The 15,121-nt window shown below is 40.0% G+C and overlaps 1 protein-coding gene across 10 annotated transcripts in view; it reads right to left on the bottom strand.

Annotated features, from left to right (window-relative positions):
* LOC114874875 (rho guanine nucleotide exchange factor 17) overlaps positions 1-15,121 on the bottom strand; it is a 46,646-nt gene that overhangs the window by 3,709 nt on the left and 27,816 nt on the right. For 2 of the 10 annotated variants that reach the window (XM_029184576.2, XM_029184577.2), the window contains exons 9-23: positions 9,385-9,462; positions 6,488-6,565; positions 5,781-5,885; positions 5,341-5,457; positions 4,673-4,959; positions 4,095-4,232; positions 3,735-3,829; positions 3,356-3,578; positions 2,889-2,980; positions 2,461-2,728; positions 2,058-2,165; positions 1,512-1,751; positions 1,364-1,431; positions 886-1,212; positions 109-282 (exon numbers count right to left, since the gene is read on the bottom strand). In XM_029184576.2, the coding sequence (XP_029040409.2) occupies positions 109-282; positions 886-1,212; positions 1,364-1,431; positions 1,512-1,751; positions 2,058-2,165; positions 2,461-2,728; positions 2,889-2,980; positions 3,356-3,578; positions 3,735-3,829; positions 4,095-4,232; positions 4,673-4,959; positions 5,341-5,457; positions 5,781-5,885; positions 6,488-6,565; positions 9,385-9,462 (2,398 nt within the window). The remainder of the gene's footprint in view (positions 1-108; positions 283-885; positions 1,213-1,363; positions 1,432-1,511; positions 1,752-2,057; positions 2,166-2,460; positions 2,729-2,888; positions 2,981-3,355; positions 3,579-3,734; positions 3,830-4,094; positions 4,233-4,672; positions 4,960-5,340; positions 5,458-5,780; positions 5,886-6,487; positions 6,566-9,384; positions 9,463-15,121) is intronic. The other 8 variants (XM_029184583.2, XM_029184584.2, XM_029184579.2 and 5 more) reach the window with 8 other exon arrangements.

Genomic DNA, 15,121 nt, shown 5'->3' with positions numbered 1-15,121 from the left:
AGCGGGACACTTTGCGAGGAGCACGATGTTCGTTTGCTAGCCAGCTTCTAATTATATCGAAAGCAATAACGATGATTATAGCCGATCGAATGTGACGTCAATACCTACCAGTTACGATCGGCGGCTGAGACATCCTCTGTGTGGATGGCTTTATATGGGGAATTGGCACGGTTAATAGTACCCCAGCGCTCGTGCCGATCCAAAGCAACTCGTTGCAAGCCAAAAGTGCGGTAACCCTGAGACAGGCAGCCTTGTGTTGTCTTATTATGTCATCGCAACCTGCAGCAAGTTTAAAGCTTCCGTTAAAATAAATACCATGGACAGGAGGGAAGATCTTGCTCCAACTTCTATGATGCTGAATAAATTAAATTAAACACCTATGGTGCATCATCATTGTACATCAGTTTGGAAAGGAAATACAAGAGGCTCAAAACATTCTTTATTTTATTACAAATGAAGGGTGTAACGTGTTTCACTTTAGGGGATGTTGAATGCTCGGTGTTGAATAGACTGATTTATCATGTCATGCAGATGTGTGTCCAAAAACTGTTAAAGGTCTGTTTAGGGTCGGGTTGCAAGAGCTAACTGCAGGTGGTCCTCCAATTTCCAGTTGCGAAGGCAGGGTCGTAGCAATATGAATACTGAAGAACTACGTGTACCACAGAGAGTCCTACTTCATAAAATAAACATGATGATTTTTTGTTCTAGATGAGATACCTCAATGTCTCGAAGAATCTCCAGATTTAGGTCAAAATAGGAGCTTAAATGAACCCAGGATTTGCAGATCTGATGGAGATCATGAATTAGACGACAACGGGGGTTAAATGCTGGAAAATGTCCTTACAATTGAGTACCATATGTATTTACATGTATATAGAGACTTACTGGTAAGCATTTTGGTAACAGCCGGTGCTATATTGATGTCCGTCAAGCATTCGTAGCTACCAGAATGAAAGAGCCGCAACACGGCGCTGTTGTGCAAAGAAATCCAGACTCCCAGACCGCCGGAACTCGCCATACAGGAAACCGATAAGGACGTGTCATTGCTGACAGCGAACGTGTGCTCGATGTCCAACGAATGAGTGTTCAGAATTTTCACGGAATTGTGACAGCTGCACCAAAGTTTCCCTGACACCGGAAGCATCTTCGTTACTGGAGATGCCGCTGTACCGATTGATACAGTTGTTGGATCGGGTGTGTTCCAACCACCCACTACGATTAGAGAAGATCGTTAAAGTATTCTGCCAAATATTGTTCATGTGTTATTAATTATAGTTTTTATATGTTAAAAAATCTGTAAGATTGTGTGTTGTATATTTGTTGAAATGAAATAAAAATATTTTTATGGAAATATGGAGCTTACAATGGTCTCGAGTGTAGACGGTGATGTCTCCATTGGCAAGTGACACGAATACTTTATTGTCCAAGTATCTGAAATTTCGAATCAATGAAAAATGTTAATTAACTCGGCTACTATCGCTCTTTGAATTGGAACCTGAGGGAACTCTTACATTATACAATGCACACTACTATTGTGCTGTATCTTCACTTTATTTTTCTTTATCCTGATATTATCATTGCAATTGTAAACGTGTACGCATCCGTCTTCGGTACCTAACCACATGGTTGGCTGATTGACATCCTCTTCTGTAGTGACACTATCAATACTCGGAACATCGCCGGTCAAAGTTAGGCTACCCGTATCTGCACATGGAATGTCGTCCGAGTCCGAGTCGTCGGAGCTCGAGCTACTACAAAATATCTTTCTTAGACTAAGGATAAAAGATAGTAAATTTTATTTGAAATTATATACATGGATCGACTGAAATAACGTGCTCAAAATCGATGTAAAAAAAGTAACAGTTTAACAAAAAGTAACACTGAAAGATTTGTACTTTATAACAAGAAATCAACAGATAATTTCGATTAGAATTTCTTATGCATAAAAATTTCAGAAAATTTTAAGAACAAATGCTGTAAAAATTGTTTGTTATTACAAGTTGACTCCTCGTTACATGATATTTTTTTCGATTCAAACTTTCAGTGAAGAGCATTACCTATCTAACTGTATGTTCCCGCCACTGGCATCGACATCCTGGACCGAGATGCTTATGCCGCTCTTACTGTTCGCGAATGAAATGTTGTTAGTCACGCACGAATTTGATCTAAAATATAATACAATTAAAGTAAGGTCCTCATCTACTGATCTACGAAACATTAGAAGAAAAAAAAGTAGTGATTTTTTAAAAATACACCAGCTTGAACCCTTCAAGGACCTCGATGAGATAAAATGCAATTTTGAAGTTCATACTGCTTAAAACTACAGAATTAGCAAATTATTTGTCTGGTAATTCAATATTGAGTTAAATAAAAAAATAAAAAATTCAAAGAACAAGATAAACTTCAAAACCTGGAAACACGAGACAAAAAATAAACCCTACGACAGACAAGTGCATCTACCTCTGCGTGCATGCCGGAATTCCAGCGACGCACAGAATTCTCGCGTTGCAGACCCCATTACAAGATGTAACCTGCGGTGGTTCCGGGGTCAGGCTCAACACGCACACCTGACCCACGTAGCCATCGCTGTTGCACACCCACACGTCCCTGGAGCCTTGCCCGTTGGCCAAGGTGGGTGCAGCGCAGGTGAACTGCAAGCCAGCCCGGGTCTTTCGTATCGGCAGAGGTCCCACAAATTCGGGGCAGGGCCTCCTATCAGCGGACAACGCTGTAAGTTGAGACATCGAGAGAGATCAGAATCTAGCGTATCTCCGCTACGGGTTCTAATTTACGACCGCACTGTATTTCTGAACCTAACTATACCCGGTTCAAAACATCAAGTTAGAATTCGAAAGGGATGACCGCAGGGGAGTTTGTACGTCACTCACCTAACTTTTGCTTGGCTTCGTTGAAACTCTCCTCCCAGCTGGCCCTTTTATCCGGCTTCGTGAACATGACGGAGATATTCTCGATCCCTGCCCTGAAAATAAACGGCAGAATTTTTCTCACAATCCCGTGGAAGTCACGTTGTGTCGACAAACATTTGCGATACACGTGGACCAAGAACGTGAGTGGGACAAAGTAGAAAAACATGGTATTGTTGCTTTGTGGCTGGTTAACGGGATAGACGGGGTGTCGACGTTCAAATTGTTGGAAACTCCCTTGTTCTCCTTCAGATGGAATTCATTCGACGTTCGAGCAATGGACGCTTGACGAGGATTGCGCGGAGGACGAAACAATAGAAGGGAGAAACTGAAGCTTCGGGTGCGATGAAAGAGCTTTTCAGGCATTCGAAATGGATGACGTTCGAAGGAAGACAGACGGAAAATGTCGTTTGAAAGGGGCTGTTACTTACTGAGTATTAAGCGTTAATTCCAGACAGGCCAACTGCGAATGAGCCGCGTTCCTCTCGGCTAGTTGACGCTGTGCCTGGCCAAGCATATCTTTGATAAGATCCTCTAATTGCTGCTTCGCGCCGTGCAACGTTGACACCAGCTCCTGAAGCTGAGTCAACGTCGCGCAGTCCTCGCGAAGATGGTCTACCTCGCGCGCCATTCGCCTCAAGTTCTCATCTTTGGCTGGGAACGGAAGAGATGCTTACTCTTAATAATTGCTGAGACAGTGTGGGAAAAGATGACGTTGCTGATATTCGCGAAAAGCAAGCTTGCTATATTTTGTAGCTTGAAAGGATGATGAAATATTGAACAGATAGCAGTTTGCTCATTTTGGAATACCTTTCATTACTTCTAAGTCGTCCAGCGGTATTCTCATTAACATTTTGTACTTGTTCGCTTCCAATAGGCCGACCAGACTATTCGGGCAGGAACTTCTGGAAGAAAAACGATCTTATATATAGAAAATTAATAAAACAATGGGAATATCAAGTCTATCCATTTCGGAATAAAAGTATGCAAATACAAATGAACATATCATCGTTTTAGTTAAATGCGTGATTGACATTTTATTCATACTTCCCACGTGCAGAATACGAATGAATCGATATATAATTCGTCAAATCATCAGACGACTTTAATTAAAATTAACAATGTGAGCAAGCATCGAGATGAAATTTTTAAAACCCTCGGGAAACTCACGTCGATGGTTTTCTAATGGTTCCGCTTCTTCTTTTGATACTGGTGATGACCAACAAATCGGAGAACAAAAACAGCGCTCGTTCCTTTCTCGTTCCTTGATTCGAGGCGATGGTGACCAGATCGTGGCGGACAAACGTTCTGCGACAAAGACAGACGAGCGGATTCAGACGGATCTTTTTGTTTTCATAGCAATTTCTATCGCGACACGCATCGGTATCGGGAATCGATACGGAGTGCACGTTTAAAGCCTGAATAGTTCATGAAGTGAAAAAGCGAACGCTACGTTTCACGGAAGGTTTCTAAAGGGGAAGCCTCTGCTCCACGTTTAATTTCTTCCAAACAATTTTGCATAATTTTGCTCGTGAACTCTACTTTTCTTTATTTAAAAAAAAGGGCATATGTCACAATATTATAAATCTGCATAAAAATGAGTTAAATTAGTCAAGCTTGTTGATAATGTAAAAAACCTAAAAATCGATGCAAATATGACAGGTGTCCTTTTTCCAGCGAACCCCTTATTGATAATAAAAATTAACAAAATTGTCAACTTCTATATTTTCTAATTATTAATGTGTTACCTGTCGTTTGTCACGATACCAGCAAGTCCTTCGACAAGTGCCTGGACCTCCTTCAAAGTAGTCTGCTGTTGTTCCCATTCGAGGGACTCCCTTTCCGTGCAATTGATCTTCACTACCAGCTCGTGAACTTCCTTTTGAGCGGCTTGAAGTAATTCGAAATCCGGATGCGTGGTATCGGTATGCTTCAGCAGCCTCTGGATCAGCAGCTCGTAACGAGGTATCTTCTGTACCGGTTTGATCAATAACTGATCCAGCCCGAGTTTTCCTTTGTGCTCCCGCTCCATTGTCTGTCGCGCAAAGGGACAATCGAGGCATACAAATTTGCCGATCACCGTTCAGACAAGTAAAATCGCGAGTTATGGGCAACAGAAACTGGTTAACGTTTAACAGAATTGAAAGTTACTAATTGTGGGAATAGCTACTGTTATAAAGTTTGATAATTGCTAGAAAAAGGATACAGCAATTTATTAGCAAGCATTAAAGTTGATCGATTCGATTGAAAAGGAAAGTTATACAAGAAAATCGGATTCCCTTGTCTGAATTGGAATAATTTACGCGAGTAGAGAGGTGCAAACTGTAATGAAGTTGATCGAGTGTCGCTATTCGAGAACTGAAGAGACAAAAACGTTAATTGAGACAAGGAAAATTAAAGAGAATACACTGTGTACCTCGAGGAATCGTGCGAAAGCCGGTTTCGCTTGGCAGGTCGTTTTTATCGCTTTCTTTGCGGATTTCCAATTATCAAGGAAAAGGGTGTACGTCTCCAGGACGACTGGCTTCGTGAACTGAAAGAAACAGTCTTAAAGTATTCAATCTTCTACCTTCATTATATTAATTGAATAACTTCTTGCTGAACAGCGATTAATCATTGTGATAATAAAGAACATGAGTGACAAATATGAATGAATTGAAATAATTGATAACGATATTAATATTAAAATTAATTACTAATTTCAAATTTTGTATAAGAATATTTGTAATTAAAAATAATTGTAAGGATCCCGTAAAAAGTTTTGTAATTTCCTTGGAAGCAGCAATCTAAAGATTAGAACACCAAAAATAATATTTAAATAGAACAAAGTATTAATTATTTGCCATAGACACGTACTACATCGAGGAATACGTCGCCAATCGTCTGCTTAAGTTCCCAAGTATCGAGTCTTTTGCGTAGTTCTTCCAGAAACACTTCGTGATGATTAAGAATAGAAGGAATCTGAAAGGCAGAAACATTTTCAATTAACAATAAAACGATTGTAGCAAATAAATGTTTGTTAGCAAATATTACCACCAGGAATCATGTTAATAATCTACATTCATTTTATCAATGATCACGCGTTAAGGAATGACTTTGTCTTTTATTTTTGCATCACAAACTAGTGGTAAAATTTATCCATTTAATTGAAAGATTATGGTGACCGAATACATCGATCCGGTAAATGGCATTAGAAGAATTTACGTGAACAGATTTAGCTTTCATTTAGCCTCTTTTTTATCGCCTTGGTGCATGTACCAGCGCGAATTCCGACGTGACAGGATTGCGCGGAATTTACGGTAAGTAGAGAATCGCGAATATAGTCAGACACTAGAACGGTACGCTCAATAATTCCCGCATCAATATTATCATACGAAGTTTGATCTCTCAAACATCGCTAATAATCATGAATTGCATTAAATTATTATAGGATTATATAAGCAGCTTATGATTAAGTCTTTTCAATATTTTACGATATTGACAAAATTACAAGATTAAATTTAATACAATAGCGAATAATTATAATTATTTTGCTTTTAATGAAAGAAGATGAACATTTTTACCTGATAGAAGATTTCATCCACTGTCGCTGAGTCCACCAAACCAGCATTTTCGGGACTCTTTAATGGTTGAAGGTATTTCTGGAACCATAAAAACAATTCCATTGAGATACACCATTTGAATACTTTCATATTCAAATTCGTATTAATACACCCATCAAATTAAATTTCTGCGTATACTGAAGTTTCAACAAACAACTAATTCAATCGTCACGAAGAATATTAATTACCCCCGAATAATATCAACACGCTTAATTATAAGTGGAAAACGTTCCGTTCGCATTTCTTCCCGTCCACGTCTACGTGTCAGCTGCCAGTGAAATATTCAGGTTAAACGTCGGCCCTCACTTTTCTTTTTCCCCATGATTCATAAATAAATGCATAGGCCTGCTAATGTGACCGCCATGCAATTCTCTGGATTCCATTACTCCCGACTGAAGAGGTACGATCAAAAGAATGTGAGGATTGATCGACTATAAATGAGAGTGTTTACTGCAGTCTTCCCTCGATCTAAACCGTGTTTTTACGTCCATCCTTATTTTCAAGGAAAAAGAAGCTGATCAATCAGCGATAAATAACGTGGTATCTACATTTAGAAGAGAGAGAGAAAGAGGTTCAAAGTCCTACGTCAAAATTTTAGCACAAATCAGAATAATTTTCATTTAAAAGCAGGCCGAGCAAACAGCGGTCTAGACAAAAGAAAATACTCAAGCAACAGCTTGCTCGATAAACAAAAAATATTTTTCACAATGGTTCTGCTTTACGAGATGTTTGCGCAAACCACTTGGAACGAATCGTTTTAATAACAGGATATCTCCGTCGTTAATTTCCGAGGGATGAATTAACACCGCGGCCATGATGGAGTTCGCGAGGAAACTCGCGCGCCCAGTTTATTTGTGCTTTCCTGATGGAAACCTTTCTATTATTTTTCTAGGTCGAAGCGACGACATGAAAAATCGCAGCGTTCTCGACACCGTCGGCTTCAAGGCTGTCGCTAAATAATCGGCCAGCTCGAACAACAATCATCGTGGCATGGGTGGCGCGATGTTTATAAAATATGACAATCAAAGCGGGGTGGGTTCGTCGAGTTCTGGAATCTGAATTCCCGGTGAATCGTTCGAAAAAATCTCTCGCGTGGATGTTGCTACTTTTAACCCTCTTACGATTCTCAGAAATACTTTACACAAAAGATCCTCCTCGTTCTCTAGTAATTATTCTATCGAATTTAATTGATACCACTAATAATTCGTAACAACCAAAATATTGAACGTGTACAGAAGAAGGTGTTCAATATTCAAACCACCCTTTGCTCTCACCCTTGTGTTTATCGAACGTTGCAGCCACCTTGACAAATGCAGATCGCTGAAATCGTACGTGACGTATCGGAACTGGCAAATAAATCTGGGAATCGAGTTTGCCAGAGTGCGATTCTATTAAATTCTAAACACGTACGTCTCGACGGTACGGGAGTTGCGTTGCGAAGGTTGCGTCCCATTTAAGCGTCGATTTGCAACCGTGTTTATGAAGAATCGTCCTTCCGTGATCGTGTCGAGTCGCAGAGAGGCGGCACGGTAATTACGACGGACTAATTGCAGGCATTATTTATCGATCCAGGAGCCTTCGATACGAATACCGGGATGAAACTCGAGCGAACACGGGACCGAGCTTCTTGAAATGTCAAACGACGAGGAAGAAAGCAGCGTTTCCCATCGCGAACGATTTTCTACGGTTCTCGGGTTTTGTGTAACGTATCTCATGCGTAGCTTTAGAACCGGAGAAATTTAATCGTTTTGCAATGAAAATTGAAACCTCATCTTTGTGGAGATTATAATACTGATGGAATACGGATGAATAAATATAAAATGCTCATTTGTTTCCGCTAGAATTACAGATATTACAGTTATTGTTTCTGTTTTATATTCTTCTCTATTGTACATCCTACCTTTAACCTTTCAGCTCAAAGGGTCCCGTGGAGAAAGAGTATAAAAAATTGCAACCCTCTGTCAGGTAACCGGCAAAGAGCTTGACTGATAAGCTCCTTTTCTCATAAATCTCCTTCTAAATTATTTTCAGAAACACTGCGTTTACTTTCCACGCGGAAATCAGACCTCGGATTGTCTGACGTACTCGCTTAATAATCTACTGTCGATGTCATTCTCAGCTGGTTTTAATTTATGACTTCAAAAGCGTTTCGCTCGGCTCTTTGATCGCTGTAGAAATTCACTGGGTCAGTTTAATCTACCTCTTCTGTTAAAAGTACAAATACGAATAATGCTTCTACTGAAGGATTAATAATTATATCATACGCCTACACATTTTTAATGATTTTTCATTACATATGAAAGAGCTATTTTCGAAAGAGGAGAATTTACTCAATTCATAAAATAAATAATTTTACTGGAGTTTAATAGGAATATGAAGAACACGTGTCGGAGTTTAGGTGGATGCAACGATTCTTCCAGCAATTTCAGGAACCTACCAGGAAACGTTCGTCTAATCCGGACGGCACGTTTAATGAAAACAACAAGTCGGAGGATGCGAGGCTGCATAACTTAACGAGGAGCTGTTCACGAAGTAGATCATTCGAGTGGAATCCTTGCACGAACGAAGTAAATAAACGGGCAACGAGCTTGTTTACGAGAAACAAGGTCGCGGCTTCGATGTTAGAAGAACTTTCGAAAAGTGCATCCCAACAGACGTGCTCGCTGATATCCCGCCGGAAGCGAAAACAACGAAAGCGACCCGCAATAGCGTCGCAACATTGTTATGCATTTATGTTCCTCTATTCCATCGCGATTCCGATATATAAAAAGTTTGAAAGGAAACTTCTACCCTGAAGTGACAAACGTAACAAATTTTTAAAACAATGTTGATGTCTCTTAAAATAATATTGCACTCACATTGACTAGTATTTGCAGCGCTTCCACGTACGATCGCTCGGTGTCATAAAGTTCCACAACAACGTGAGTCCTTGTGTCCTGAAACGCAAAAAAGACAATTAGAGAGGATGAAATAAGTTTTCATACATTTCTCACATTCCTGGAAAAAAAAAGGAAAAGGAAAACATCAATTACTATGTTGAGTTTCATAAGGGTTATAAGTGAAACAGAAAAATATAAAAAGAGTTGTTGATAACATTGATATCATAATAGCAATGCAAAGTAGGGAACGAAAAGCTTAAATAAAAAAATGAAACAATTGTATCCTTAATGACTCGGATTAAAGCGTGTCTGACCATATACTGGCTGTTTCTACTGCGGCCGTCAGGGTATTTAATTCTGTTCTCCTTCGCCGCACAATGGAATATTTGCATAGAAAAGCTGATCAAAATTTCATTTTGAAAATTTACTTATACTTAATTAGGAATTAAGTACATAATAAATTAAATACAGAACGTGTACTACTGCAAATATGAAGCTTGAAGGAATGAAATTTAATTCTTTTCCCTACTGTAAAAGGAATAAAAATGCTTATGACCTATATTTTTTTATAATTTCAGTAAAATGATAGATTATTTTTTTAAATCAAGTTCTTAATACAAATATCCCATTGTGCTTCATCTCAAATATAAGCGAATCTCATAATTACCCATCTAATAGAAACAAAACGATTACGAAATGGCTTCGATTATCCGAACAACATAAAAGGTGGCCAGGTCTGAACGGAACATTGTCCGGAATGCCGCAAATCTGTTCGCCAGCAGGGTTACCCGTTAATTGTATCGTTCCGAGTATTCGCTCATCAATTGTTCGAAAAACAACGGAATCTGTTGCACGGTTCGATTCCGTTGTCTCGTGATAAAGATCGCACGTGTCTCCACGTGTCGCGTGCAAGCACGTGCGGTTCATCACGTGTTTCCCGATGCCAACATGACACTGATTACAAGAAAAACTGTTCCCGTTATGTAAGCCGTAAGACGCAATAGATAATCTTACGGTCTGGCACCCGACAATTGTACCGTAATCGACGATTATGACATAAGCGACTATAATGTCGAGGTTGCATCCTACCGAGCTACGAAGCACTCTTTTATACTCCATTTTTCTTCTGCTATCGTTTAACCCTTTCAGTTCCCTTCGGTGCTTATTAAAATATTAAAGTGTGGTAACAAAAATATTATAACACTCAGATTTGTTCAAAATTACCTAATGGAATCACGGGTCGATTTGCAATACTTAATACAATAGATAATTCTCCTCAACATTTCGTCAGCATTGCAGCTAGTTTCAGTTTCACAACCCTGAAGGAAACATCTACAATGCCATCAGCTTGCCATTCTATTATTCCAATACTTTCATGCACTTATGTATTTAACACAGGATAGTCTACTAAATATAACATCTCAACACTGCGGACTCTATAATCTGAAACCACGTGTGAATAGCGGCAGAGTGGAAAATATTTCCACCGACGAATTCTGCAGATTCGCGTAAAACAACTAACAAAACTAGCGTGTGTGTAACAAGCAATGGGTACAGTGTTCCCAGTGTTACATGTGTATTAATACGGTCAGTGTGCACGGTGGCTTCGTGTAAGCATGAAAAGGAAAACTACCCACGCGGTCTGTGCTGACACGTTCGTTATTTTCGCTGTCCACCGACGGCTGGCTGATGAGTTTCCGATCAGCGTTCATCGTCATCCTCTTCCACCACCTTTGCCGATCCTTCGAAACGGTTCAGCAGCCTCTCAAATTGCATATCAATCCGGCTCTCCACACAGAAGTCCCATGTCGATCGTTTTCACGATTGTCAACGACACTCGCGTTCAACAACGATATCGAATCTAATTAACGAGGATTTTCTCAAGCTCAGTCACATTCCCGTTTTGCAAAATTAATAATTCAACCCTATTCAATCACACCTACGTGTAATCATATTAATTATTATAATTAGCTTGAATATGTATTATATTGTGTCAAAGGGTATTCTACCCCTTTATAAAATAAACACTTTTTCTTGTTCTTTGATATTCTCCTTATTTCTCGAAACACTTAGACGATATCCTTCTCGGGTATACCTGATCGCTAAAAATACCCGGGAAACGTGTAAAAGTTATATCCAGTTACAGACACGAAAGAGTTACAGTATCGGAAAAGCTAACGACGTGAGAAAAGGAGCTTTCCTTCGATCATCGCTTCCCCTCTCGCTTATCAGCCGCAAGCACTGTTCTACCTTTTTTCCAACCTCGCTTCGACCTCGATTAACATTTTCTTAACACCCCGACACGCGAACTGGAATTATTAATAAAGCGATTAATCACGGGAAAGTTACATCGCGCTCGTTGTAACCTCGAAAGCGAATTGACCGACTTTAAAATGGAAACCGTGCAAATTGAATGAATCAATTAAGAAAATCAAGGACAAACATATGCCGCATCACGATATTGTTTGATTTCAGAAATTTGTATAATAGAATCGGGGAAAATTGTAAATGAAGTCTCCCCCGTGTATGCACACGCTTTTCGATGCAAAGTGATTCAGCAGTGCCACTTTAAAAGCCGAGGCCGTACGTCCGGTAAGTTTTGGCGTTTCCACGCAGAGCTTTCACACTTCGAGCTGGATGATCATACGTCGAACACGTCGTGCATGTACGTTGCGTTATATTTAGCGATGTGACTCAGGAACCCCTCGTGAGCTTACAAAGCTCCCTTTTCCTATCTTTTTCGCTCTCGAGCTTTTCCCTCTTCCGTCGAGAAGCTCGCCGTTCCGTCCGATTACCGAACCGATTACATTCGAGCGGATCTTAAGGCATGATTTTCACTCGTTTCCGGATTTCCAGAATTTTAATATTACAAGAGTCTTTAATATTTAATTTTTAGAAGAAGAATATTAAATCTGAATCTTTAGTTTCATTGAAAACCGATCGTTTATCATTTTCAAAGTACCCCTTGGAAAGTGAAATTCCAAAGATTCCTGAGACCAATAATCCAGCAATATTTCCAGGAAACAAAGCAAGATAAGCGAAAGGGGAAAAGTGGAGCGCCGATATTGGCCCGACGAAGAGTCCTTGGAAATCTTACAACTGAACCGCGTTTCCAACGTGAAATTAAATCTTAATAGAGAAACGCAATGTACTCGAGAGCAGATTGGCTGATGACGATGCAAGGCTGCATCTATGCTACCCCCGCAAGTTGAACATTAACTTATACGAGGAAACATGTGTTTCCTGTTCGATGGAATTCGAGGGTTGCGATAATCGTGTATTCGCAACAGCTAACACTATCTCGTTACTCATGTCACTGTTTCGAGAAACAAGGCTGCATTTATTAACCCGTTGCGAATTATGCAATCCTACGCCTTATGCAACAATTTATTTCATAATAACCAAATCTTCGTTTCGTCTACTGGTTTTTAATAATGTTACCACCCTAGCAATGAAATTTTTAATAATTTTTCAATTAATATTCTGCAAGAAATTAAGAAATGGATTCATTCATTAGCTTCAGCTCGCGAAATGATAGTCTACGCAATTTTCCTTTATTGCACTGATCTCCCATGTGACATTAAACAACGACAGGCCAGAACTAAGGAGCTTTCCTAAGAGGCAGGGAGAGACTAAGACTCTTTGACCTTTTTATTGTTGCCTTGCACGATATCGTTCGCGTGATCGTACTGGTGTTTGTTCGACATTATAGAAAAACACAATCGCTTACTTTCTGTGCAATTTAAGGAGAAGAAAAACAATATCCTGCCATGCAACGAGGAGAAATTAGAAAGAAAAAGGAAGAAATTCGAAGATAAACCTAGGTACTTCGTGATCCTGATCACACACGATGCATCTGTAAGCAGCATTACGTATATGATACTTCAGGAAAACGTACAATACGTCTTGAAGGAGCTGCATGGTAATCCTATCTAAATAGCGCGTAACCGAAGGTTAACCCTTGACCTTTGTTAAGTATCAGCAGCACCGTGTCTGGTACTTATATTATTTCTGTTGGTTCCCAATTAGAGGGATTAAACGCGATTTTCTTCGGTGGGTATCGCAATGTTCGGTGCACTTCTCGCGTGATGAACTTTACCGTACAATGGTGGAAGCAATGTACATTATTTACCAGGCATCAAAGGATTTAATGACAGCAATTAACCATGCGTCGTAATGAACTGTGATTAAGTTATTCGTCGGCAATTATAACGGGAAATTTTCCCTAAAATTCAATTATACCCTCTAATGTGATATTAAGTTTGAAAATGCATTTAATGCAGGCTGATTGTTGATCGTTTTATCTTTGTTATTCGCGATCGTTAGTCCAACTGTTTCGTTAGAGATTATAAGATGCAACCGGCACACGAGGATCCGAATAGAATCGAGAATAAATAGAAGGTGGCCGAGCTTACGTGATGCACTAGTAAATATGCAGTTACACTGGTCGCGTAATATTAGTTCTAGCCACCACCGACAATATTATCAAGACCCTGGAATTTTCTAAACATCCAGCAGCTGCTGTTAACCAATACAAACATACCCGAATACTTGAAACGTTACTTCGAGTTTCTTTTCGTACACCTCGAACATCGAGTCACGCGTGAAACATAAATTACGATCTCTGAAATAGAAACTGTATGCGTTTAACATGCAATTACTCGCTAGATCACCGTTCATCAATGCCACTCGCAAGGCAACAGGTTGACTACAACCACCAACGTTCTAACTATCCAAGGAGTTCAAATAAATCTAACAATCACTAATCAATATTTTTTTCCATTATCTCTTATCGGACACTATCAAGGAACAAAACTATGCCTAATTAATCAGACACAACTCCACTAATCTATAAAGCGAAATTTCGCCGATTACCGTCACCATCCTCGACACGTTTCTTAAAGGACTCACACGTGACACGATCCAAGGTGGATCGAGCAGATTAGTCCTCCGAAGGATCAAAGAAATATCACTATGAAAGTCAATGGAAGTGTCTATTTTATCCCGGTGATTAACTCGCGGATTTTGATCGATAGCGTCATTATACGATTTGATCTACGATCGAGACACGGTACGAGAATCAAGTGCAAGCTCGATGATGTCCGGAGCTTTCGCGGAACGGCAGCGAGACACGGCGTTACGCCTGAAACTGGCGACCCGTCGCACAACCACGGCCAAGCTCTGATCGATGCCCAAGAGAATAGCGACCGCTTGCGGAGGAAGAGAGGCAGATGTTTCGCTTCCAGAACGCCGGCGCGCACTCTCACGTGGATTACACGCGCGCACCGTGTATCCTGTCCATCCTGTACGAGGAGCTTTGCCGCGCGACCTTGTCCCAGGAAGGGAAGCTCCGACGACCTTGCACCGGCGGCACCGCTAAAGAACCCCTTCTGATTGCTATAGCAATCGCGATCCCGCGAACCGACAAGCTTTATCAAACATTTCAATTATTTTCTATGCATTATACATGCCCTATAATCCGAGGATATATCTTTGCAAAAATTAACCCTTTCGATGGAATACATAAAAGTGCACGAGTATTGTTTCTAATTGAAGAGTTAATCCCTAATGGTAAAAACGTACAGTTTTAAATAAAACGTGTAATTTGGCTATGTTGTTCGCAGAAATTACGTGAATGCTTGAAACAACTCTAGTCGCTGACACAGGAAGTTCACCTCCATCAAACCGAATTAGCCTGATATTGTCTGTTTTCACA

The sequence above is a fragment of the Osmia bicornis genome, chromosome 13, assembly GCF_907164935.1.
Source record: "Osmia bicornis bicornis chromosome 13, iOsmBic2.1, whole genome shotgun sequence".
NCBI lineage: Eukaryota > Metazoa > Arthropoda > Insecta > Hymenoptera > Megachilidae > Osmia > Osmia bicornis.
The sequence above is the reverse complement of the archived record's forward strand: the minus strand, read 5'-3'. Positions and strand labels throughout refer to the sequence as shown.